The sequence below is a fragment of the Ceratotherium simum genome, chromosome 17, assembly GCF_057802395.1.
Source record: "Ceratotherium simum simum isolate JZ-2026a chromosome 17, ASM5780239v1, whole genome shotgun sequence".
NCBI lineage: Eukaryota > Metazoa > Chordata > Mammalia > Perissodactyla > Rhinocerotidae > Ceratotherium > Ceratotherium simum.
The window spans coordinates 18,924,416-18,951,033 of NC_141916.1; the positions used below are offsets into that span (position 1 = coordinate 18,924,416).

The window sequence follows — 26,618 nt, forward strand, 5'->3', positions numbered from 1 at the left end:
CACGGGAGGCTCGGGGCAGCGAGACTGTGGGCTAGAGGGGGGCGACTAGCGGAAAAGGCGTGCTGACCACTCCCTCCCCCCCTTCACGGTCCGGGAGGGGAAACCATCGAGACGAGCTCGGGATAGAGAGGCCCTGTGAGCGGGCGCCCCCAGGCGACGGGAGGAAGACAAGGACTGGAAAGGGGACCACAGCCCCGGCCCCAAAGCTCGGAGGAAGAGGGTGATTGAGTGACTGCTTCATCTTGGCGCGGTGCATTTAACTTCCCAAAGCGCTTTGATTGTTTTTTGTTTGTAAGCCCGGGGGGCTGAAGAGGAGAATGCACTGTTTATTCCATTTGACAAATACGAAAGCTGAACTCAGAGTAAATGATTTGGCAAAGGTCAACTAACAAGTTAGCCGTAGAGCCGAAGCCTAGAATCCAGATCTTGTGGCTCATAGCTTGGGACTCATTCCACAGATAAAGTGCCTCAATAACTACCTCGCCCTAGAACTTCAACCCAACTTTGTCCCTGAACTTTAACCTAACCTGCTTCCAGATTTTAAGTTTATTTTGAATTTTGACCCTGCCTCCTCTCCAAAGAATCCTTTGTGATAGGACTTCTCTTTGGGATCTTTGTTGCCTTTGATGCCTCTCTTTCCCTGCCCAGTGGTTCAAACCATGCTTGGTGTGATGGTCAGCCTGTCCCACCCCAGGAGGACCAGGGTCTCCCTGCTCAAGCCTCCTTAACTCCGCCCCTGATTGTTTGGCTCCAAGCCAAACTCAGCTGTAAGCACTTAGTGGGAAGTCCTAAATACTCTTCAAATAAGAGAAAAACGACACTGAAGAGGAGATGGTTGAAACCCAGTTTATTAGACCAGAGGCATGCGTCCCCCATAGCCCTGCCTGCTGTTCCCCATCTGGTGCACACCCCTTGGCCATGCTCCTGCTTCCTTCTGGAGAGGTCTGATCTCTAAGGAACTCCTACAAACTAAGAGTTCCCAAAGATCCTACAGCCTCCCTCTCCAGCACCAGGCCAATGCACAGGTGACCTACTACAGTTCCTGTTCTGGGGTTGGAGACCAAGAGACAGCTGGGCAGAGAAGCTCTGGGAAGGGGGAGGGTTCTGGCCTGGGAGGAGTGTCTGGTGGAGGGGGCGTGGCGAGCCCTCTACCTCACTTATGTTTCTCACTAACATAGGAAGAGAAGGACAGAAGAGCAGAGCTTTCAAGCTCCCCTCTAGGCCTGTCTCTTTCCTCCCACTACCAAACCGTACCTCACCAGAAAATATAAGTGGTGGGCTTGGATATCAGGTGAGGAAAGGGGGCTGTGCACCCAGAAGGAGGGAAAGGCCACTGACTAAGGACCTCAGCTTCTGCCTGTCATCTGCACCGCTCCAGCTGCAGGAGTTACCAATCCACAGCTTCCTCTGTCTCTGACACCCTTGGCTTAGTGTAAAGAGCAGATCTCCATCCCTTGGGTGAGGGCTTTCTCTGCAGCAACCCCTTCCCTGGGGAGGCCACCATCAGCCAGGCAAAGGACTTTGAGCTGGGTGGAGCAGGGGAGGGAATGTTAAGGCTGCAGGGAGGGCAGAGGGTGCCTGGGGTTGGGGGAAGACGGTGAGGCCAGAAAGAGGCAGAGCTTGTGATTCACAGCTTCCTTTATGTCGCCACCGAGACAGTGTGAAGGTTACAATGCGCGTGTCGTCTCCTTGTGCTTCTCAGAGGGATGTGTGTACACAGTACAGACACCAGGGGAGAGAGTCCAACTTTTTATACAGGTGAAGGCATTCAGAGACCAGGGAGGGGGCAGAAACACAGAAAGGGGAACTTGGGGTGGAAAGATGGTTCTTAGAGACAAGAGGGGATGGGGTATAGACAGACAGAGTTAGGGGAAAGTATATACAGAGATATAGCAATATAGAGTCTGTATCGTATAGAAATAGAAAATGCAGATGAGGTTGTTGAGAGAAGCAAATGAAGTTGGGGAAAAGGACTTGGGAGAGTTCCATAAGAAAATTTATGGATGTGGCCCTCTGCAGGGGCCCCTGGGAGAGGGACCAGTGAGGTTAGGCACCAGTGCCCCTCTCCCTGAGCTGGAAGCCAACTAGCTGGATCTTTTATGGGTGGTAGAGGAGGGCTGCCTCTTGGGATTTCTCTCCAGCAGCTCTGGGGTGGGGGTGAACTTGTAGGTATCAGGATGTGGCCAGAGCACCAGGGCCACATCTTGCCCCCATCTCCACTTCTTCAGGGGATCCCCCACCTCCCAAGAGACTTCACATGGTGGTGTTGGGGGGACTAGGGTCTTAGTTCCTGCCTGGAGACTTGGTTGGGGGGGGGGGTCAGTGGGCTGAGAGGGTCTCTTAAGGCTGGGGAAGTCCCCCCCCACTAGCCCTCCCCTTCAAGGTACATTCTCTGGTTTGGGGCCAAATTCCAGACCCCAAGGATCCCCTCCACCCCCCACTGGGAGGGGGCTTTGGTGACTGGTGGCAGCAGAATGTAGGTGGACACTCAGATGACAGACAGCCAGACAGACAGAATTCAGGCTGGGAGCTAGGGGAGGCAGCATGGAGCAGAGAGGGGCAGCCTGAGGTCACTTGCCCGTTCTCTCTTTTTAGTTTCTTTTTTAGATTAGTTTTGTTAAAAATAACAAGAATGGGAGAGAGGCAGGGAGAGGACTCTATGGTCAAGACTCTTTCCTCACCACAGACAAGAGGAAAGGACTGCCCAGGAGTTGAGGGCTGCCTCGGGAGGGGGGAGTGAGTCCCCAGGGCAGATGCGGGGGGCCAGCTGGGGGCCCCCTTGCTCTCCTAGCCCTCCCCATCTAGGCCTTTGGTACAGTGGCCTGCAGGGCTCAGCAGGTAAAGTCCTCAAAAGTGCCTCGGGCCGGATGGTGAGGTAGGATGTTGGCAGCGTATGTCATCCCAGCAGGATGGCCCCGGAGGCTCTCACACGGGTTCTGGGGGAACAGCACAGGACAGCGACTGGTTATCCGAAGGGCCACAGGTGACGCTGGGGAGTGGGGGAGGCAAAGGAGAAAAGGTGGCGGGGGGGGGGGTGGTCCTGGGGTGGTGGGGGAAGGGGCAGGGCTGGAGGGCGCCCCTGTCTCTCTCCCTCACGTGTCTTTTGACGTCATCCAGGCTGAGGGCCACGCCTTTGTCTGCACTGTTCCTTTTGGTCTCCTTCTGGCACTTCCCTCGTCTGCACAGCTTGTGCTTAATGACCTGGGAGGGAGGTTGGGGTGGAGGGGTGGGCGGACTGGAACCCTGCCCCTCTCGTGGCCCCACCTCCATCCCCACCCCCGCTTACCTCATAGGCGTAGTCAAAGAGTTCCAGCACCGTGAGGATGCTGGCCCCGATAAACAGCCCCATCTGGCCCCCAATGTCACCTGCATGGGGGACACAGGGAGGTCAGTGGGGTCAGGACACCGAGGGAGCAGCAGAGCTCACTGGGACAGGGGCAGGCAAGTCCTGCAAAAGCATCAACAGCCTTCATATAGAAGGCGCACAAAGCAATTCTGGTGGGATTTTTATTTTCTTTATGCTTTTCTGCATTTTTCCTCCTTTTTTTTTTTCCCCCAAAGCCCCCCCAGTAGATAGCTGTATGTCATAGTTGCATATCCTTCTAGTTGCTGTATGTGGGACGTGGCCTCAGCATGGCCGGAGAAGCGGTGCGTCCGTGCGCGCCCGGATCCGAACCAGGCGGCCAGTAGCGGAGCGCGCGCACTTGACTGCTAAGCCATGGGGCTGGCCCTGCATTTTTCTACTTTTCTAAAATGAACAGGTATTATTCAGAAAAAAATAATTGTTTACAAAATACTCCAACACTCTTATTCTCTGGGCAGATTTTCCAGGGCATATGAAATAGTCCCATGTTCATGCCCACAGGCCTCTTCAACTTTGCTCTAACAGACAGCCCATCTTCCTCCCCCCACCACATACCCAGACAACAGAGTTTGGGGAAAGGCCCCGGGGGATCGCAGGGGAGGAGGAGCTCATGGGACACTTCGGATGGTAGGGTGTCACACCATGCCCATGGCATGGGAAGGGGACAGGTGCCATCAGCAGCTCACCCAGGAGCCCTGCAATCTCATAGGCCTTCTTCTGCTCAATGGTCTCATAGTTGAGGACTTCAAAGAAAATGTCCAGCACGAGGATGTTCTCCCTGCAAAGGGGTTGGGGGAAGAGACCTAGGTTCAAGTCACATCTCTGTCCCTTACTAGCTAGGTGACCTTAGCAACTTATCCTCTCTGAATATCAGCCTCCATCTCCATCAGATGGGATGCTGATGGGGATACCTGCTTTCTGGGGTTGTGGTGAGGATTACATGTGGTGGTGTATATGAAAAGACGCTCTGTACACTGGTAAGTGTGAGGAGGTGATTCCAGTTACGGCTAAGAGGATGAAGATAGAGGGTAAAGCGAGGAGGAAAGAGAAAAAGGTGCTTCCTCTGCTTGTTCCGACTTGATCTTCCCTCCACGCCCACCCCCAGACTCTTTGCTTGCCTTCCCCATGTTATCTCAACTTCCTCCTCTCTGGCAGCCCCATCAAAGCCCACTCATACCCTTCACAGTCCCAGCCCAAGGGCCGTGTCCTGCTCTTACCCTATGTACTGCTCAGACTTGTTGAACTTCTTGGCCAGGTACTTAGCTGACGCTTTGCTGGGGATCTTGACCATGGACAGCTCCTTGCCATAGCGGGTCAGGTTGCAGGGCATTTCACACACACAGTACTCCTGGTCCTTCTCCACCAGGAAGTCTGCGCCCAGTCAGGTGAGAGGCGCCAGTTGAGCGGTGCCCTTCTGCCAGCACCTTCCCAACATACACATCCTGGCCCTGTCCAAAGGAACCCTGGGCCCCCTTCTCTTTTTCTGACTTGTCCCTCACCTCAGCCCTGTGCCTACCCTGTGTTGATCTTCACCTACCCCCCCATAGGTATTTCTTTCTTTCTTTCTTTTTTGGTGAGGAAGATTGGCCCTGAGCTAACATCTGTGCCCATCTTCATCTATTTTGTATAGGAGATGCCACCACAGCATGGCTTGATGAGCAGTGCATAGGTCTGTGCCTGGGATCTGAACCTGCGAACCCTGGGCCTCCAAAGTGGAGCGCGCAAACTTAATCACTACGCCACGAGGCCAGCCCTCGCCGTGGATATTTCTTAATCCTACATCTCATTCCCTCAGGGTCCTCAGGGGTCAACCAGCTGAGGTACTGATGAGAGAGGGTGAGGGCCCCTCCTAGGTGACCCCTGTTCATTTTTCACAGGAGCCTCTAGAGATACTATTCCCAGCCTTGCTAAAGTCAGACACAGAAGAGTTCAGGTTAAGCTTGATCCAGGAGTTATTTGAAGTTTTAGGAGCTTGGTCTGAAACCCCTATGCATGTGGCTGGCAGCACCTCCTTCCCTCCCCCAGACTGCCCCAGGACAGGGGCGCTCACCCAGAGCAGGATCCGCACACTCCTTGTACTGCTCTGGAGTGCAGTATGGGGCATCCCCTACAGAGGAGAAAAGACAGTGGTGCAGGATGGAGATTAAAGGGGTCTTGTGACAGTGGTGGTACCAAAGGCCTAGAAGCTGGAAGCTGGGAAAGGATGGGAGGGTACGACTAGTCAGCCCCCAGTCTGTCCTGGTGGTGACCCACCCCACAGTCCATCCCTCCTGGACCCTTCCCACCTGTATCCCTATGGGTACCATATCCCTCTGGGTACAGGCAGGAATTGAGGTCAGAGAGACAAGAGCCATATGCATATGGAATGGGGCTGGAACTGGGGTGGGGAGAAGCCAGCTGGTCTTGCTTCCATGTTGGCAGGAGGTTGATATGCATGGGGAGCTGGCGAGGGGCAGTGCAGGCTGCGGGGCCCCAGGACTGTGTCTGGAGCTTTGGGGCCGGACCTGGCATGTGCACCATGCGGCAGTTACAGTTCTCCACCAGGTAGCGTGTCTCACAGTCAATGCGGCAGGCGGTAATGCTGTAGGAGTCGAAGAAATCCGAGTCCATGGTAACAGCTTTGCAGGTGCCCCAGGGCGGGGGCAGGTAGATGAGCTGCTGGGAGAGGCGGGGAGCTGGGGGATGGGGGAACTTCTCCCTGAGTCACCTTGATGGACTTCTCTGACAAGACACAGAACTCAGGAGTCCTGCCCTTCTCCCTCCACAGCCTCTGAAGGTCTCAGAGGTTACAGAGCATTCCCGTTCACTAGATCATTCATGCTTCTGGCTAGTCAGATCGCTGCCCAGGCCCTAGCTCACCTGTCCCTCCTGTTATTGATTGCCCACCACTCCATCTCGACCCCTCAGCACCCCAACCTCCCATGGCCCTCTCACCCGCTGCTCCTGGCAGGACACAAAGGTCTGGAACCCTGGCGCCACGCCAAAGCCCAGCTGGTCGATGAAGGGAGGTTCATCCTGACTGTGGATCTGCACTTTGATGCCCGCTTCAAAGGACGTCTCGTCTATGGGAATGAGGGGGGGGTGTGTGTTGGGAGGGCTTCTGACTCTCTAACCTCCTTCAGAGCTGGGGCATCCTACCTCTCCTGGGAATAAGCACAGCATACACTGGGACTAGGGGGCAGGGGGGATAGTCTATGGGGCCCTAGCCCATCCCCAGCCTCCTTCTGGGGTCACCAGCATCACGCTGCCTTGATGACCCCTGTGTCCTACACACTTCTTTTCTTACCTGGCTTCGGCTATGCATCTTGGTATTTCAAATTCATTCTCACTGTCTCAGATGCTCTCCATTTCTCCCCGTCCTTTTCTCCCTTCTCCCCCATCTCTCTCTGCCCCAAGGCCCCCAAGACCAGACAGACAGCAGGCAGCCCAAGAAGAGAGGGAGTTATTTATAGAGTGAGCGGCGGCCACTGATGGAAAGGGATGGCTGGTTACCTTGGAGAGTAACTGAGCCAGGAAGGGGGAGCCGGAGAAATGTGAGTGTGGCAGTCAGGTAGAGTTGGAGATGGAGATGGCGAGATGCTGGGAGGAAGGAAGGAGAGCCCGAGCCCTGGCTCACGTCCCCCAGGGGAGCACGGGGGGCCCCTGGCGGAGGCTGAGGCCCGCAGCCATGGGGAGGGGGCCCCTGAGAGAGGTGACATACCAGTCTCCCCCCAGACGGGCAAGTACTCATCCTGCTGGATGTCCAGCATGATCTCCAGCCCGTTGCCAGTCCCACCCTTCATGGTCTTCAGCCGCGGACGCCCATCTCGGCCCGAGTTGAACGTGTAGCACTTTCCATACCGTGTGAAGACCTGGTAGGGGCAGAGTGGAGAGCCTGAGAGTCCTGCTGGCACCCCCTACCCACCAAGGGCTGTCCCCAGACCCCCCAGCTGCTGGAATCTCAACAGCATCAGGAATGATTCCTCCTGTGCAGCCCATTCTCCACCTGTCCTCCTTCCCACCCATTCTCTGCCCTTCTTTGCCCTGCTGTGTGCCCTGGAAAGCTGATCCCTGTGGGGCTCACTGCCTGTGCTCCTTTGCTCCTGGATGGGCTTCAGGTTGGGTTTGGTCAAGGGGAGGTATCAGTAAAGGTTCAGAGGGGGAAGGAAGGGGAGATCAGGGTACTTATCCTTCCCCACCCCTCACCCCTCTGAGAATGTTCTAGCAGTGGCTTAGACCCTCTGTGACTACAAATCCTGCCAGGAGGGCTCCCTGCACAGCACTGTTGCCTCCTTGTGCTCCTTCAGCCTGTATGTGACAATTTCCCAATATTGCTAGGTGCCTCAGGCCCCCTTACTGGTTTCCTTAACTGTGCCCACAGCTCTGTAAACAGTCCTTTTGTTAAAGTCTTTTCAACGAAACTAGCCAAATGGAAATGGCTAACATATACACCTCCATCACCAGGATCCCGTCACTGCCATACTCCTAGTCCCTCCTTGAAACTCTCTCCTCAAGCCCAAGCTTCTGGGGCCTTCTGAGACATGTCTTCTCCTGGATTTCACTCCAGGCCTCTGAAATCCTGCTCTCTCCAAGACCCTGCCCCAAACCAAGCTAGGCTTTTTAGTTTCCTCTGGCCATTTGCCCCTTATGTCCATCACTGTCCCATTATCACCAGAATCTGAAAGTAGACCCAGTTGCCATGCCAAGGGCAATGCTCACCCAAGCACCAGCACCTCTGTTTGCAGAATCTGGTCCTGAGCATCCAGGGCATGGCATGTTTGGCAATGCTTGTGCGGAACTTTGAGGGCCTCAAAGAGATCTCAGCCCTGGGGGCAGTCTCCCCACTCTATGCCCTAGAGCGGCCCTTATCACAGCTCTGATTACACAGCCACAGAGAAGAGTGAACCAATTCTTTATGGCTCTTTCCCCACAGCTTCCCTGAATGTCTCCAGGCTCCCACAGATGGGGTGAATGTGCTTTTCCTACTGCTGGATGGTGACAAAGTTCACAAAGCGAGTCACAAGGTGAGTACAGACACAGCCCAGAGAAAGAGAGAGACAGAGTATCAGGCCAGACTGCAGCAGCGGAGGGAGCGGGGGTACTAGGAAATAGAGTCCTTGCCCTCTTCCCCTTTCCGAGAACAGCCTCCTCCTCCCCACTCTAGAAAAGCAAACATGTGCTCTCCATTATTTTGTGGGTGAGGTCCAGAGGTGAGGTAGAGAGAGAACTCTGATGACTCCTAATGCCCCAGCCCCACTACCAGGTTTTGTGGCATTCAGCCACAGGCTCTGGGCTGGACACACACCCATGCCTACCCTCCATCGGGGGATGTGAGGGACTCCAGGTGGCTGAGGCCAGCTGGGAGCTACAGCCTGGCAGTGACTCAGAGGGCTGTGCTGCTAGCCGGTGGACTGCTGCCGCCACCTGGTGGTCCTGTGTGAGAAGTGTCTGCTCTACCCTTAGGTCCAGAGGAAACCAGGTTGACCCCTTCCTTGTCCCATGTTCCTGTATCTCCTGGCCTGCCTGAGGCCCAGTTGCCAAAACCTCCAGACTTTTCTGTCTGCAGTCGGTCCACGATGCACTGATACGATAACCCCCCTGCCCCTGCACTAGGGAGGAGGTAGGGCATGGAGGGATGGCTGTGTGGGGAGGGAAGGACTGGCATCTGGCACCTGGAAGGGGCAGGAGAGGAGTCAGGCCAGACAGAACCGGAAGCTGAACTGGAGAGAGGGTGGGGCGCCACCTGGTCCCTCAGCAGGGAAGGCCCTAGACTCCAGACTGGAAGGGCAAGCAGGAGGCCAACTGTCCCATGAGGACTTCCGCTGGGGAGAGGATCCCTGTCATTTAGAGCTGGGGGAGAGGGGAACGATTTAGAGGAGGACTGTTTTATTCTCCCTCAGGTACACACACACACACACACACACACACTCTGCAGGAGGAGCACAGGAAGACCAAGTGAGGATATAATGAAGTCCCTGCTGTGGGAGCTGCTGACAGAGTGCGGTGGGTTGGAGGTGGAGGCTGCTCCCACCCCTCTGCCTCCCTTCCACACCCTTCTCCTGCACCTCCAGAGACCAGCTGGCACCTGCCCTAGCTCCAGTCCAGGGGTGATAGTCAAAATTGTTAAGGCCAGGCATGGGCACTCACCGTCAGATCAAAGGTTGACCTCAGAGATGGAGTAAGGCCCTAGGCTCTGCTGGATCACAGCGAGGTCTGGGGGAGGGCTGGAGATGCTGGAGGATATTCAGGGAGACACCAGGAGCCTCAGGGCAGCAACTAATTACCACCTAGCACAGATGTATTTCAAGATTCTAACAGGAAGAACAGTACTGGCACAGACTGGGGACTAGCAGCCCAGCTCCAGACCCTGGGGCTCCCTGATGAGCTCTGGCCAGGCCTCTCAGGGCATGTCACAGAAGGTGGGTGGCCTAGGTGAGGTGGAGGAGGCGCAGGATGGTCACCAGCCTAGCCCCAGGGAGCGATGGTCAGGGTGAGCCATGGCAAACACTCTTGGGGTGCCGTGCCAGGTATGGGTCCCCACTCACCACCGAGAAGTTGTGGGGGCCGCAGGGCCCCCCGCAGTAGGAGCAATATAGCAGCATGTCCTCCAGCCGGTGGCAGGAGCGATCGTAGAAGCGGTGCAGGTTAAACGGCTCCCCAGAGAAGGCCTCAGGCCCTGGCGGGGCAAGGGGCACCCCGGGGTCATCACTTTCGTCCAGCCCCAGCATGGGGGCCAGGTAGAGCAAGTCGGGGTAGCTGAGCTGGGACAGCCGTACAGCATTGGTGTTGCAGAGGGTGACTGCCGGGAAGGCCAGCTCCGTGGTGGCCACCTCGTCTAGCAGAGTCACATGTGGGTAGCTGAGGTAATAAGCAACGCGGTCCCCTACCTGACACAAGAAGGCACCCAGTGCCAGGACAAAGGCCACTGCCCATAGGGCCTGCCTTGGCCCTGGACCCCCCTCAACGAAGATGTGGCTGGCGCCATGGAGGGTGCAGCTGTTGGCAAAGGCCACCAAGTCCGTGGGCAAATGCCCTTTTCTGGCCTCCTTCCTCGCTGCCTCCTTTTCCTTCTCTTCTTCCTCCTCTTCTGATTCTGAGTTGTCCCACTGCTGCTGCTGGTGGGGACCCCAAACATCTCCCAAGGGCCCCGGGGCCTCCTCTCCAGAGGTGAATGACACAGAGCAGAAAATCTGGATGGGCATCTTCTCCAAGGGCTTCCTGGCACCAGGGGATTGGCAGGAGAAGGGGTAGGAGATGTGATCCCAGGCAGGGTCCAGCAGGGCCAGCCACCCAGCCCTTCTGCCAGGTCTCCGCAGCCCAGCTGGCCGTCCTGTCTCTCCAGGGCCTCTGTGGCAGTGTGGCTCAGGTGGGCGGGGCGTGGATAGGAGGACCAGCCTGCCCTGCCAGGGAGGGCGGGTGTCTGGGCTGATGAATAATTGATGGCAGTGGGAAAGGGAGGCTGATGGAGAGCAGGCGGGCTGGAGCCCCTCTCCTGTCACCAGCTCCAGCAGGACAGAGGGGGTTGAAGAGAGAGTGGAAACCCTAGAAAAGCCTAGGGTCTCCTGGTACCCACCTCTGCAGGTGAGATGGGACCTAGCAGAGTCCTTTGCTCCGGCTGCCAAGACAACTTCAGCCAGCAACAGTCCCTGCCCCTCCCTCATGACACACACTTGAGCTCCCTCCCATCCTCCAGCCTGCTTCTCAGCAGGTCCCTCAGTCTTCCCATACCAATTCTGGGTCCTCTCTCTCATTCTCACCTGGTCCAGTCATTCCTGTGGGATACCTGAGCCCCCAACTCTCTCGGCACTCTCTCAGACCTCTAATTCCTCTCTAATTTCCCCTGACTCATAATCTCCCCCAATTATTTCATTGACCCCTCCCAATTCTCCCAATACACCCTTAGACCTCGGTTCCCCTATAATTATTCCTTTGATGCTCAGTTCCCTTCCAATCACTGTCCTGATTCCAATTAACTTTCAGTTACTTCTTGAACCCCTAACTCCCCCGCAATCACTCCTTGACCTCCAATTTCGCTCCAGTCAGTCCCTTACCCCATTTATCCTCCCCTCATTCCCTGACCCTTGGCTCTTCTTCAAGTCAGCTCCCTCCCCCACAATGAGCCACACTTAGGTCACTTCCCCTCCTCCACTCCCTTCTGTGGCTTGGGGGGCGGCCCAGCTTCCATTAGCAGAGGTCTCTCACTGACCACAGACTCATTTATGGCCAGTTCCCGGCACCAGAGGAAGGGACTCTGTCTCTTGCAGCTGAAAAGCTTCCTGGCAGATCACCACTACCCCTCCCAGCATGCCCACCCCCCAACAGTCCAGGAGAGGAGTTCGAGGAATTCTTTTCTAGTGGGTGGAAGAAACTGAAGTCAGAGCAGAGACAGGGTCCTGGGTCAGGGGAAGAGTGCTGGGAACCAACCTCGGGTACCCTCAAATCCTCAGCCTCGCAGACCCCCTAACCCCTCAGTCTCTGAGGCTCCCCCTGGCCCCAGTATCATTCCTCGCCCCCAGCCCCTGGCCCTTCTCTCTGCTCTGATTACTCAGGGCCACTGGTCGAGAAACCTGAGCCACCAGCCAAGTCTCCAGGGCTGAAAAGGTGACCTGAGGGGAGGGGAGGGAGGGAGGGAGGGAGGGGAAGTGTATTAACCCTTCCTCTTCAGGGCCAGAGGAAGAGCAGTGTGGGTCAGGCAGGTCTACTTGGGCCTTTCCATTCTTACCCATCTCACAGCCCCAGGCCACACACCCCCTTTTCTCCCCTCACGCACTGCTCCCACACCTCTTTCCTTCTCCATTTGCATGCACAGACCCCGGGTGTGTTGGGAACATGAGGCAGGGTGCCAGGTTCTAGCAGAACTGACTGATGTGGGACCTTTGGCCTCAGCTTTGCTGCCAGGGACACAGAGGCCCCAGAAGAAGAGCAGCCTTTGAGGTCTGGCCCCTCTCCATCCTTCACTATTGCGCTCAGACTGGCCTCCTCCTCTTTTGCCTCAACAACAGCCTTCCAACTGGTCTCCCTAACTCCCCGCCTCCCCACAGTTTCTCCCCACCTGCTCTGTAATTCTGACCATTCTCCCGCTTGAAGACCTTCTTTCACTCCCCAGTGCTGCTTGGTAAAATTCAGTCCCCCTCCAGGAGGACCTATAAGGCCTTTGCAATTTACCCTCCAGCCTCACCTCCTACCCCTCCACCCCAGTCCAGTGTCCAGTCACCATGCCCATCTCCCATTCCGTAGACACACTAGGCTCATCCACAGCCCCATGCCTTCCCTGGACTCCATCTGGAGAATTTCTACTCATTTTTCAAGATCCTACTTACATGTTACCTCCTACAACAAGCCCCCCCTGACTCCACACAGCAGAGTTAGTGCCCACCTAGGGGACACACTGAAGGGTCCAGTTCTGCTCAAGGCCCTTCAGGCATGAGTAGTGACCGGTTGCTTCTTGAGGACAGGGACTGTGAGACTGATAGAGTAGAACTCAGGGACCATGTGGAGAAACAAGAACCAAGAGAGACCAGGAACACTCAGCGCAGGGCAACTTGAGATAAGTCACTGCAGAGATGAGGAGAGACTGCCCCCCACCCCCAGCTGTTGTTCTCAGGCTTCTCGTGGATGAATTCATGAGTTCCTTTTCTGTTTCCTGTCCCATATGCATTTTCTTCCTGCCTACCAGACCTCAGCTCTTGAAGGGCTTTGCATGTCCCCAGGATGTGTTTCAGAAATGAGTTCCAGACTTGGGTTGGGGGTGGAGCCAGCCTAGGCTCAGGCTTGGGCTGGGGAAGCTGCAGCTGCCCATGCGTTCCATGCCCACTAGAGGGCATTGTTCCCTTCCTTTAGACTACCTGGAAGGGGAAGTAGATTGGACTTCCAGAGAGAAGAAACTAAGGCAGGGGAAGCTTCCAGTGTGGGGCCTCACCAGACAGAAGGGCATGCACATACAGAGCAGCTTCAGAGGACAGCAAATCTGGTATGGCTGGACACTTCTTCCTTCACACCAACACAAAGACCCACACTGCACACCTACACATCACTACACAAAGGCACAAAGCCCTCTTGTGGGGCAACACAGACACACACACACACACCCCAACTGCACTTCTTCCCTCCTCCATCATCTAACATTCTCTCCTACCTCATCTCATTCCAGTAGACGAATCCAAATTTTTCACAGTAATGGGGAGGTGAGGAAAGTATCAAGCAACACACACAGACCCTCAAGCATACACAGAGGGCCCCAAGAGAAGCCCCCAAGCAGACACACATGCAGAACGACACTCAATTCTGAACCCTCTGTCCTAGGATGCGACGCTTCCCCAGGTCACTCCCTACCCACTACCTCTCTTAAGCTGTGTGGTTTCTGACTTTCTCTACATGTCTGTCTCAACTCTGACCACCCCTCATATCTGTGGAACTGTTCATGCTTTTCAACTGATATCTCATGGGATCCTTATACAATCCAGTGAAATAAGCAGGTTTGACTAACTTCACCTGCATTTGACAGATGAGGAAACTGAGGCACGGTGACCTGTTCAAGACTTGTAGAGAGCAAGTAGTGGGCTTGAGACTAGAATTAGGTCCTCCCTCTCCAAATCCCTTCTTCCTCCTTCATTCTTTCATTTACTCATCAAATATTGACTGAGTGTCTGTGTGCTGAGGATGCGTGGAGAACAGATAAAGGACCAGGACCCTGCCCTTGTGGAACTTACCCTCTAATGGGGGAGACAGACTTCTGTTTTTAAAAACTGCAAAAATAAATATTGAATTACAAACTATGATAAGTGCTATGAAAAAAATAATGGTTCTATGGGGGTGAATGACAGTGGGATCTGACCCAGACTGAGGAATCAAGGTTTCTCTGAGGAAGTGATGTTTGAATTGCAATCTAAAGAATAAGGAGGAGTAATTAGGTGAAGGTCTGCAGGTGTGTGTATGAGGGGATGGTATTCCAGAGAACAGACTCGGTGCAAAGGCCCTGAGGGAAGAGAACTGAGAGGAGGAGAGGAGCTGTAGCCGGAGAGGAGGGTAAGGAGAGGCTTGAGAAGCAGGCAGGACCCAGACCCCTCAACACCTTGAAAGCCACAGAAAGGATTCTGGTCCAAGGACGATGGGAGACTCCCCATGGAAAGACTTCAAGTGATCAGAGCAGTGTTTTGAAGAGCCCACTCTGGAAGGGCCAGAGGGGTTGCTGGAAGACCCATTAGGAAGCCACTGTCATGGTCTAGGTGAAATGTGGAGTGGTGGGGCCGCTTGGAACAGGGTGACAGAGTGGAGATGTTTAGGAGGCAATGTTGGCCGATCCCATTGAGGGAGGTGAGGAGATGGAATGTCAGGGATGATTTCTAGTTTGCATAAGTGGGTGAATGGTGGGGTTGCTCATGAGATCAGGAATACAAGTCAAGGACCAGTTTGGGAGGTAAGATGATGAATCTGGCTTTGCACCTGCTGGTTTTTTGGAGCCTTGGGGACATCCAAGTGGAGATGTTAAGTGGGAAATTGGCCACAGGGGCTGACGCTAAGAGGAGAGCGCTGGGCTGAGACATACATTTGGCAGTTGTCAGTGTGTAGATGGTAATTGAAGTCATGAGTGAAGATGAGACTGCCCAAGAATAGACTATAAAGGTAAAAAAAAGGATAGGAAAAAGGCCTGATTTGGCAGTATCCACTAATGCTAAACAGAACCCTAACCTCTGACTTACCCACAGCTCCTAGTTCTATACCCAAGCGAAATGAGGGCATATGTCAACCAAACACATGAAGAAGGATGTTCCTAGTAGCTTTACTTATAACAGCCAAAAACTAGTAACAACCCAAATTTCTAGCAAGAATAGAACGGATAAATAAATTGTGGTATATTTATATAATGAGATACTACACAATTGAAAAAAAACTAACTACTGCCACACACAACAATGAGACTGAATCTCATAGATAATCATAAGCAAAAAAAGACAGACACGAAAGTGTATATACTGTATGGAGAATACATATATTCTAGGAAGTTCAAGAACAGGTGAAACTTACCTATACTGACAAAAGTCAGAATTATGGTTAACTCTTGTGGGGTAGCATTGACTAGGAGAGGGCCTGAAGGCACTTTCTGGGGTGCTGGAAATGTTTTACACTTTTATACCAATCTAAATACATACCAATGTAATATGTAAAATATTACATTGTAAGATACACCAATGTAAAAATATACCAATGAAAAATTCATCAAGTTGTACCACTAAATCATACCCTCACGATTTAAAAGCAGAGGAAAGCTTGGGATTGAGACTTGAGTAGTGCCAACATTTAATGGCCAAGTAGAATAGAATGAACTGGCAAAGAGACAGGGAAGGGTTGGCTAGACCAACGAGAAAAATCAAGAGAGTACGGTTGTCAGAAAATATTGTTCAAAAGAGAGGTGGTGGTCAACCATTTTGAATGTTTTTGAGAGATCAAGAATAAAAAATGTTTGTGGGATTTGGCAACGTGGAGATCATTAGCAGCCTCACTAGACCATTTTGGTGGAGTGCTGGGGATGGGGAATGAAGGCAGCCTGGAGTGGATTAGAGAGTGAGTTAGAGAGGAGAGAATAGAGATGCGGAATATATACAAGAATTTTGTCTGTGAAAGAAAGCAGAGAGAGAGTGTGGGGGCTGGATGGGGCTGTGGAATTGAGAAACGTGTTTTGGATGTTACCTTAAGCTAAAGCCTGATACATAGAAAGTGCTCCATAAACGTTAGCTGTCATGAAAACTATATATTTTAAGATGGGAGACTCTTAAGCATGTTTCAATGTCAATGGGAAGGTTCCACTGGAGAGACAAAGTGACTATAGAGGAGGGAGAGGCAGAATCTTTAGGGTAAAATTCCTATAAAGATAGGAGGAGGTGGAGATTTCAGCCTAGATAAGATGGATGTTCCCTTCTGGGGGTGGGTACCCAGAGGAAGAGGAAGATCTTGTCTGAAGCTTCTATGTTCTCTGTGAAACACGAGGCAAGGTCATCTCCTGAGGGTGGGAGGGGACTAGGAAGGGTGGCTGTTTGAGAAGAGTGGAGAAGTTTGCAGTAATCATTGGGGAGAGCAAGTTGACCAGGAGAACACAGTGGGGCTGCCAGGCAGCACTGCAGGTCCATTAAGGATGTTGGTTATGAATGCAACATGATTCCAAGCTGGCCTGTTGTGTGACTTCCTGTGGCAGAGCCTGGCAGCCCTGGAGGCACCCTGAGGAAAGTCAGTGATGGGTCCATCTAAGGTTGGGACTTGGCCAACTGGTGCAACGAAAAGGCAGAGGAGTCAAAAGACTTGGTGTACTCCACCTGAGACTGAGATTCCTTCTCCTCTGCACCCTTTCTTTCCCTTCCTGCCTCACCACACTGCTTCTTTCCAGAGCACAGGCAGGTGGGGAGCCCACAGCACCCTCCTCCGCCACACACACTCCCGCTCCTCCAGTCAGGCACAAAGAACCTGGACTTAGAAGATCTGAAATCAAGGCCCCGCTCTGTCATTCACCATCTATGTGACCTCAGGCACGTCACCCAACACCTCTGAGCCTCAGTTTCCTCATCTTTCAAATGAAGACATTTGCCTCCCAGAATCATGAGGATCAGAAGAGCTGAAGTAAAGGGAATTTGTAAATTGCAAAGTGCGACTGAAAGAGATGATTAGTTTTGCTGATAGGTGCTCTGCATGCGACTGAAAGAGATGATTAGTTTTGCTGATAGGTGCTCTGCATGTGACCAGGGTTTGCCCGCACACAAGCTCTCTCCCACAGCCACACAAAGCGAGCTGCGTGTGCCCACGCACATCCCCACGTGTCCACTTCACACCCCAGTCTACGTCCACTCTCCGACTCTCAGACACAAACAGGGAGCTGCACATGTGTGCTTGCACACCTGGGGCAGACATGCAGTGAGTGTGTCATGAGGAAGGCTGAGTTGGCTGCTGTCCATGGTCAAGACTACTGCAGCAGTCTCTCCCCGAGGGATGTGCCCAGCCTGGCATGATGATGTGACACACTGACTAGAGACACACAACGCTAAGCTACACAGGCCCCCAGGACTGTCAGCTGTATTGAGGGGGCACAGATGAGAAGGGTGGGAAAGGGTTTTCTTTCCAAGAACTCACAGGAGCTCAGAAAAATCACAACTTCTCCTCCTCCTCCCTGAGGAGTGGCCTTGGAGAGCCTGGGGTGGCAGAGTCTCTGTCCTTACATTTTCTTAAGGGAACTTCCCCTCAAGGTGAATGCACAGCAGTTTCATGCTCATTTTAAAATTTTCCACGAGGAAGAGGAAGGCAATGTGTCCACGAAGGTTGGTACTGCACATCCATTCCACACATGGGCCAGCATGGGCTTACCAGAGTCTCCGAGGCTGAAGGAGAGGCTGCCCCTTGGCAAAGAACAACTTCACAATCCACTTAGAGCCCCCTTTCCTCATGGGAAATTGGGCCCAGCAGTTGAGAAATGGAGCCCAAAGAAACTATGCCCAAAATAGAACCCAGCAGTCCCAACGCCCAGCCTCATCCTCCACCCCAACTAGGTATTACTTCTCATTCTTGCTGCCTCCTTCCCAGTTTTGCCTCCCAGAATCCCCACACAAGAGTCCTGACTGGAAGATTCTCAGCCAGAGGGTAGAGGCTCCTGGATCAGCCACCTCTGACATACAGTGAGGAAGGGCTTGTGCCTGGGGGGCCTGGCCAAAGGCAGGCAATGACCCTTGCCAGAGAGAACTGGGCTGGTCATTGGCTGGGGGAGGATGGGGTGGGACCACCACACCTTCTATACACCTGGAGTTTCTGAATAGCTGAGCTGAGCTGGGGAGACTGGAAGGACTCCACCTAGATGTTGAGGGTCCTCTCATCCCTGGCACGTTGCTCCTTGCTCCGAAGCCCTATGGCTTCCCTTAGTACCACCCCACCTTCTCAGCTCTGAGCCTCCCTGGGTACTGCATTTAACTCTAAGCTCCCTGAGGGCAGAGACAGGGTCTGCCTGGTCACCACTGCCCTCTGGCACCTAGCACGGGGCTCTGTCTGTCTCTGTCTGTCGCAGGAATGAATCAAGTGGACTTGACACTCCCCAATCCCAGCTCCTCGTTCCTAATATTCCGTCTCCCTCACCATCGCCCCAGAATTGAAATTGCCTTCAACAAAAGTGAGGCCTGCTCAGAAGCAACCTCCACCCGTAGCAGAAACATTCCAACCTCTCTGCAGGCCTCCCCTCTGCTTCCTGGACACACACCAGGTGCAGCCACGCCCGGGCATCCCTTTGAGTACTCCACAGGCATGGAGGCCTCCTCCTCCCCACCCCTCCGCTTCCGGCTCTGCCCCCAGAGGCACCGAGTTACTTACATCAATTCTCTATTACTTTAGCCAACAGCCCAGAGATCAATTAACTTAGAGTAGCCTCTTAGCTGAAGGCACTCCGGGAGAGGGGTGGAGTCAGAAAATGGCTGGGGAGGAGAAGGAAGAGAGGGAGGAGGTGAGAGAGGAAAGTAAGTTACTCAGAGGATGTTTGTGTGTGTGTGTGTGTGTGTGTGAGTGTGTGAGAGAGAGAGATGGGGGGGGCAGGGAAACAAGGAGAGAAGGAGAGAGGGAGAGAGGGAGAGAGGGAGACTCCAACCCAGGGTTCTCTGGATTCTTGCAACTGGCTCTATTCCAGTCTCCTCCCTCCAACCTCGGGCACTTCTGAGGGAGGGAGGCAGGGAGAGATGGGCAGGATAGGCTGGAGGAGGTATCCAAGAACGCCTGGTGGGGGGCGCCCCTCCTCGAAAGTTAACTTCTACACTAAAGCCTCCCTGTCCCTCTGCAATCCATATGTGCTCCCCTGTTGACGCCTCCCCGCCCCCCCCCCCCCCCCCGCCCTGGCCACGCACACACCAAGACCGCTGGGCCTCTGGGTAGGGTGGCCTGTGACCCTCCTTTCTCCTTGCTTAGAGGTCTGGGCAGCCTTTCCCCTCAGGAGCCCCTCCATTCCCTGCCTAGCTGGAGGGAACAGATCCAAGTAGTAAGGTCAGCATTCCCCAGGCACTCTTGGTCTGAACCCCATGGGGGTCGGGGGTGAGGCAAGCTAGGGTGTGTGGGTGTGAGGGGTGTCAGTGAAGGGGCAGAGCCGACCCTGGGAATAAGGAAGCTCCCACACTAGTGCCGGCTCTCCCTGGGACCTGCCTGCTTTAAGGCTCTGCTCTGCTTGCTTTAAGATGACCTCTCCCTCCCCACTCTGGGTCCCGGGATCACCCACCTCCACCCACTTCTTATATCAGCATCTCACCCCACTAGGTGCTCCAGAAGATTCCTGTCCCCCTCCAGAACCTTGAGGGGGATTTCTGTGCCCACCCCCCTCACTCATCCTCTCCTCTGGGGGATTCCTGCCTCTACTCCAGGGTCCTGGGGGGACTCCTGTGGGCCCCTCAGCGATTCCTGTCCCCCATCACTCATCCCCCAATTCCACGCCCTCCTGAGAGAGAATACTATCCCCACTGCACACCCACTCAGGATTTCCATTCTCTGCCTTCCCCTTCCTTCTCTTCCAGGATCCAGAAATGAATTCCTGCCTCTCTCTCCCCCAGGGAAAGGCTCTGGGTCTCAGCTGGAGGAGGGGGGTGGCATAGGGCAGACTGGGCAACCATCTGCCAGCCCCCTCCCCTTGGTGCTGTTCAGCATTCCAGCCACATTGGGGCTCCCACTGCCAGGGACAGATAAGGTGCAGCTGGAGGCTAGCACCAGCTGCGCTGTGCTCACTTCCCCGGCTCTCACCCAGACACCAGCAGACAGCTGCGCCCCCCGCCCCCTTCCACGGAACCCCTGCCCTGCCTTGGCCTGGCTGGCCTTGAGGTGGAGTGGGAGAGTGAAGCCTCAGACCCTGTTGCCCGGGAAACCAAGCACCCTACCACAAAGGAAAAGAGGGGGCCAGGGAAGCGGGGGCCTTGCGGGTGGGTCTTTGGTTGCTCTTTTGGTAGCTCAGGAGAGAGCTGCTGAGGCCTGCTCAGCTGGACTGCCGTGGGGAGACTTCCCCCATTGCCCTCTGGCTCTTCAGTCCCAAAGGGTTTCCAAACCAGTTTCTCTCAGATATAGCCCAGGGTCCCCATATTTAACCCCACTCTCCCAAGCTGACTCAGCCCCAGTGGGAGAATGGACCTGGTCAAACACTCTGTGACCACCAGTCCCTCCGCTGAGGTGGAGCTGGCTTCAGAAGCACTTCTGGGGGCCATGCTTGTCGCTGCAGACTACCACCAGTGGAGCTGGGGGCTTTGAGGGACCAGAGTGTGCCCTTCCTATGCCCCCTGAACTGTCCTCCAGGAGCAGGGTTCTTATTGTTGGGTGAGCATTGTCCTTGGACCCCACAGAAGCTTTCACATGTGCCCATGCACACTAGATTTTGCAAACACCTTGAGCTAGGGCTTGGACCCCCATTTAAGAACCTCTGCTCTTGAGATGGCAGAAGATGCCAACATTGTCTCCCTAAGCTCTGACCCGATAGACAGATGTTTTCTGTCAGTGCCACATCTGCACTGATACACACCTCTTGGCCTAGCAGAGAATGGCAAGGATGGACAGGCAGATGTTAACCAGGAGACCAAGGAGAGGACAGAGAAGGTGGAGCATCAGGCAGGGTGTGTCTGCACCCCTCAGCAGCAGGGAGCTGGAGGAAAGTGCCAGAGCCCTTCTCCTCCTCCCGGGAGATGCCAGACATGGACTCACAACTAACCTCCCATCGAAACTCCCATAGGAACATCCCTATGGGCAGAAGTGGTAGAATTCCTGACAGGGAAAGGGGCCAGTGTGAGGCCAGCCAACGAGGGTGGAAGGATAGGCTGAGAGGTTTGGGTCCAGCCAGACTCAGGGTCAGGTCTCTGACATGGGCTCAGAAACAGCAAAAACCTGGTCTTCCCTGACAACCCAGAACCAAGAAGTGCCAGTGTTGGGCCTGCAGGCTACTGGCTTGTTTATCTCTGTCCCCAGCAAGAGGAAGAACTCTGATTGCTCCAGAACTTTGTGAACCAACCATATCTCCATTTGACTGCTTAGAATTGTCCCCTAAGACAACATGGACCAATTACATTTCAGTGTCTCCATTTCCATGAGTCAAACATGTCTTAGCATCACCACGTGGAATCCTTTTGGACATGAGGGACAAATGGAGCCTCAACTGAATACTCTCTATTGATTAATTGTACCCCCACTTTATATCTTAGCACCTTTCCGGTTAAGCCAAGCAATTCCCTCCCTCATCCAACACTACAAACCATCCAGACTAATGGGTTTTCTCTATTTTTCTTGGTGGTCCCTTCTGCTTATGCGTTGGGTATGTTGGAGGGAAGGAGGGCTCTGGCTTTCACTTCCAACTTCACTACAGTTCTACTACTTTTGGGAACATAGCTGGTGAGCCTGGGAACTCTTTGGTCTCGGGCTTTGGGTAATCCAGAACTCTCCTGTTTTGAAGAAGGAAGAGAGGGAAGGAAGTGGTTCTTGTATCACACTAAGCTTCCCATTAGCTCAGCTCAGCAAGGAGTGTGGTCACATTACCTCTGTCCAGCAGGACTGACAAAGGCCAATGAAACCAGTCTGCAGAGCTTAAAGAGATTGGAAGTCTTGTGTAACCTCAGCAGGAAAAAACAAGCATGACCATGGCTCCAATCTTTCTACACAAACAAATGAGTTCATGCTCTCATAATGCTAGGAGCAAGCAAGCAAGTGGGAGAGAACATGGGCAGGAAGAAAAGGGAGGAGAGCGGAGAGTTGGGGCAGGCATGGAGAGCAAGGGGGCCCGAGGGGTGACTGGGTTTTCAACGAGCAATGGCCAGAATTGGAAGTGGACACGCTGACTCCAGGGTCAGCAATATGAACAAAAAGAGCACACTGCATTGGGACTTAAGGAGACATGAGTTCTAATCCTGAATCTGTCACTAATCAGCTGTGTGAGCTCGGGCAACTCATTCTACCTCTCTGTGTCTCAGTTTGTGAATCTGTAAAATAGAGATAATATGGCTATTTATCCAGGGGATTGAAGGAGAGCTGAGAAAGCATTCTGAAGAGTTACAAGCATCGTCCCCTCATTTGGTGTTATTTTTCATACACAACTCCAGATTCTCTGGTCCCTTTCCAGCCTCTGAATCTAACCCCTCAGGAATCTGTGTGACTTGCCCAGGATCACCTGACACGTGAGATGCCAGTCAGTTCCCCTAACCCTCCCTGGGGTGCTGACTTTGAGACAGCCCCCTCTGTGGGGGGTGGTGTGAGTGTCTGTGAGGATCTCCATTTTAAGAAGCAAAGGGAGCCTCCAGTTCAGCCATGACTGTGTACCCCAAATCATCTCCCCTTCCTCAGCCCCCGGCTCTGTGGCTATTGCTGGCGGTGGGGAACTCAACTGGACAGTGTGCGTGTGTGTGTGTGTGTGTGTGTGTGTGGGTGGGTGGGTGGGTGGCACAGAGAGAATTATCTGTCTGGCTATTTAAGAGAAAGCTTCTCTTCTTGTGTTTCACAGTGCTTCTCAAACTTTAATTCAGATCACCTAGGGATCTTGTGAAAATGCAGATTTTGATTCAGTAGGTCTGGAAAGCGGGGTGGCAAAGTCCTGCATTTCTTTCAAGCTCCCAGATGATGTTCCTCAAACCTCATTTTGAGTAACAAGGCTGCAGCTTACTTAACCACCACCCCCAGCTCTGACACCTGTGGCCCAGAAGGTAAGCTTGACTTGACGGGGTCAGGGCCATGCCAGGCTGTGTGTGGCGGGGTGTATGCATCTGTGTGTTGTGTGCTATGGGCTCTCTTTCCTGCCATCATGGACACAAGGCTGAGGCTCAGGCCATCACACAGAGCAAATGCGCTGCTGTGCAGAACAAAGTCCCCTCCTGCCAGAAGTGAACCCCAGGGACACACAGCTTCCTCTCCCCGAGTAGCAGCAAGCGAGCACGATGAGGAGCCTGCCTGCTCCCGAAGTCTCCTCCTCCTCTGGGGGTCGGGCTGACCCACGCCCCACACCAGGGGACTCACTCACCACCTTGAAGTCTTCGGCGCTGCAGACCTCCCCCCGGAAGTGGCAGGAGAGCAGCATGTCTCGAATGTCGTGCCCCGCGCGGTCGTAGAACTCGCGCATGTTGAAGGGCTTGGGCTTGAAGCTGCGGAAGTTGGCCTTGTCCTGCAGTATCTCCAGCTGCTTTTCATCTGCCATCTGTGTGTCCGGTATCTCATACCTAGAGCCCGGGGGGGAGCGGCGCATGCATCAGCATGACCTTCGGTTCCTCCTTCCTTTGGCCTCCAGTGTCCCATACCCAACCTCGTGGGGAGGGGAGGGAGGGCAGCATCCAGCCCTGGGGATCAGGCCTGGGCATAGGCATGGAAGGAGAGCTGGGCATGTCCAGAGGGCCTGCCTCATGGGGTCTGAGAAGACGGAAGGATCTGCAGGGGCTGCCCAGGGGCTGGGCATCTCAGCACATGGGGAAGGGTGGGGTGGGCAGAGAGATCAAGGCGGTGGCTTTTAAGCTATAGTCTCTATCCTTTAAAGATCGTCTGCCCCCATCTCCCAAGTGAGGAGAAGATCAAGATATAGTGACAGGATGGTGGGCAAGGTCACTCCAGAGAGGGTGACGATGTCTCACAGCTCAGGCTGGGGAGGGGCAGAGCTGTTTTGGACTATCCTGGGATCAGAGATTGGGTGCCCTTAATTGAGCACTCAGCGGTACCCAAATTCCTTTGCTGTCAGTGGCAGGTTTGGGGAAGGGGCTGGAGGGCAGCGTTGCCTGGGCTTTATGGTGGGTTAGAGGGGCAAGCACCCTGATGGGGTCTCTGGGAGCTGGGATGCATGCAACTCCAGGAGCCCGGCTGGAGGATGGGTGGGAGCCACCCACCTGTTGTTGAGCAGAGCCAGCAGCTCCCCAGCATGGTACAGGTCATTCTTGGAGACTTGGCTAAAGCGGAACTCGTTGAGGTTGCACAGCGTGACGGCAGGGAAGGTGAGCTGGGAGGCAGCCACTTCATCGAGCTTGGTGACGTGGTGGTAGTGGAAGTAGTACTGCACACGCTCGGTGCAGACACACAGCAGCACAGCCAGTGAGCCCAGGAAGCACAGGGCCCAGAGCGCCCGCTTCAGCGACAGTCGCTCGTAGGAGAAGATGTGGGCCAGGCCGTGCAGTGTGGAGCTGCTGGCGAAGGCCTGGATGCTCACCGGCTGGACACCACCCACTTCCTCCTCCTCAGCCTTCAGTTCCATCCTGGGAGAGGGGATCTTGGGGGTGGGAGGGGGGTGTCTGTCATTGTCCTGGGATGAGAGTGCACATGGGGTCCCTCCAAATGTGTCCATCCGGAATCCCCATCTCCAGAGGTCACTGCCTCTGGGGCAGGAGACTTCCCAGGTGTGTGAGCCCAGAGGTGGCTGGCAGAGAAACACACTCCCAGAAGAGGATTACTCCAAATGCAGGGGCTGGGGGTGGGCGGGTGGGTGTCAGCTCAGGCCAATAAAATGCTCTGCCAGGGAAGCTTCCCAGGCCAAGGGAGACCCCAGATGCCGTCATCCGAGGGCGAAAGGGAAGTCCCAATGTTCCCACAGGCAGGCACAGGAGTTCCCTCCAGATGTGGGGTCACTCTGGGACAGGAATGTCCACCCCATCCTGGAGATTAAAACTCCCCCGGATGGGCTGAACCCGAGGTCAGGAGCTCGTGGTCAAGGGTGTCCCCAGTACTGGGCTTTCGCCCCCGGTCAGCTAAAGCGGGGCCAGAAATCCCTCAAGGAGGTGGGGAGGGGCCCAGCCTGAGTCCTCACCTGCGGGCGTCTCCAGTTCTCATAATCGCGCAGCCTGTATGTGTGTATGTTTGGGGTGGGGGTGGGGGGTGGGGGCTGGAGGGCAGCCTGAGGTGGATGCGTGGTGGGGGGGGGGCGCGGTTCCCTATGACAACGAACTGTCCCCGCCCCGGACGCAACCCTCCCCACCCCACAGTCCAGCTTCTCGACGCAGCCAGATCCCCTGCCCGGCCCCCGCCCCCCTCCCCAGCCACCGAGCCGCCCCAGCAGCTGGGGAAAGCGAGAAGGGAGGAAAGTCCCGGCTTCAGGGCACTGGGGAGTCCCGTAGCCTAAGACGAGGGGATCGGAGACCTACCTGAGGGGGCTTCGGGAACCCAGCAACCGGCGGCAGGTCCTGGGGCGTGGGGCCGGACGCGGCTCAGCGCCGAGCGGCGGAGGGGCTCATGGCCCGGGGTGCGAGCCGGCGGCCGCCGCGGCACGCCGCGCAGAGCCCTGCAGGGAGCGGCCCGCCCGGCCCGGCTCGGCTCGGCTCGGCCCGCCCGCCCGCGCGCGCTCGCTCGCTCGCCTCGGCAGGATCCGCACGGGCTCGGCGCGGTGCGCGGTGCGCGGTGCGCGGTGCTCTCAGCCCTGGGATCTGCAGGGATCCATCGTCCGGCCGGGAGGCGGCGGGAGGGGAGGCGGAGGGGGAGGAGAGAGGGTGCGCGTGCGCGCCTACGAGTGTCTGCGAGGGTGTCTCTGGGCCGGGGTGCGCGTGGGGCCCCTGGACCCCGGAGCGGGACCGAGGGCTCCCCCCGCCGCCTCGTCCCCTCCTCCCGGCCGCTCTCGGCGGCGCTGCCTCCCTCCGGTCCCGAAGCCGTCTCCCTGCCTGCGAGGCCCTATGGCTTGTGTGTGTGTGTGTGTGTGTGTGTGTGTGTGTGACTATGTGCGGGGTGTGTGTGTGTGTGTGTGTGCGCGCGCGCGCGCGCGCGGGAGGGAGGGTGTCTGCCCCCAGCCCTCCCCGCGCTGTCTCCTCCGGATCGATGCTCCTGCCTCTTGCTACTGCTTCCTCTGGTGGCACACACGCGCGTGCACACACATACACGCAAGCTCCGAGTCACACTTGACTGATTCAAGCACTTGCCCGTGTGGAGACACAGTCGCACATACAGACCAGAGTTACACCACACCACTCACAGCCACACACACACCCCACAGACACCCACACATCCTAGAGGCCTTGCCCACAGGACAGGCACTCACGAGCTTACACGTATTCACCTGTTCTTATCCCTGCTCCCCACCTACATGTGACACGTACACACATGCACATATGTAAACAAACACACAGCGTTGGCTACCCAAACCCCATCCTTGTAGCCTTGGGCTTGCCTTGGGTATATTTGCAGCTCCTCACTGCCAAACCTCTAAAGAAGGAGCAAAGAGAAGGGAGGAGAAATAGCCAGAGGTCAAAGGAATTTGGACAGTCAAGAAACAGGGAAAGGGAAGGGAGGAGGGGGGTGTTGGGAGGATGGAGAGTTAGGTGGGTGAGAGTGGACAGGGTGAGGAAGGGATGGA

The 26,618-nt window shown here is 55.1% G+C and overlaps 1 protein-coding gene across 2 annotated transcripts; it reads right to left on the minus strand.

Moving 5' to 3' along the window:
* Positions 1–716: 716 nt before the first annotated feature.
* ASIC1 (acid sensing ion channel subunit 1) lies at positions 717–25,656 on the minus strand. 2 transcript variants are annotated; one of them, XM_087442421.1, is made up of 12 exons: positions 25,420–25,656; positions 24,175–24,551; positions 23,325–23,520; positions 7,065–7,215; positions 6,299–6,426; positions 5,869–6,019; positions 5,415–5,471; positions 4,582–4,735; positions 4,051–4,142; positions 3,287–3,366; positions 3,097–3,201; positions 717–2,936 (listed from the first exon to the last, which is right to left on the minus strand). In XM_087442421.1, exons 2-12 carry the CDS (start codon positions 24,534–24,536, stop codon positions 2,832–2,834), a joined length of 1,581 nt encoding a protein of 526 aa, XP_087298547.1. In that variant the 5' UTR covers positions 24,537–24,551; positions 25,420–25,656; the 3' UTR covers positions 717–2,831. The 2 variants fall into 2 exon arrangements, with proteins under 2 accessions (XP_087298547.1, XP_004429058.2); XM_004429001.3 differs by lacking the exons at positions 23,325–23,520; positions 24,175–24,551; positions 25,420–25,656 and adding an exon at positions 9,889–10,662.
* Positions 25,657–26,618: the final 962 nt, after the last annotated feature.

Coding starts and splice junctions, on each gene's coding strand:
- ASIC1 (XM_004429001.3), bottom strand. CDS start 10,545: ATGCCCATCCAGATTTTCTGCTCTGTGTCATTCACCTCTGGAGAGGAG. Junction 5,472..5,868: donor CCGCATGGTGCACATGCCAG/GTCCGGCCCCAA, acceptor TCTCCTCTGTAG/GGGATGCCCCATACTGCACT. Junction 4,143..4,581: donor AAGTCTGAGCAGTACATAGG/GTAAGAGCAGGA, acceptor ACCCCTTTGCAG/GGAGAACATCCTCGTGCTGG.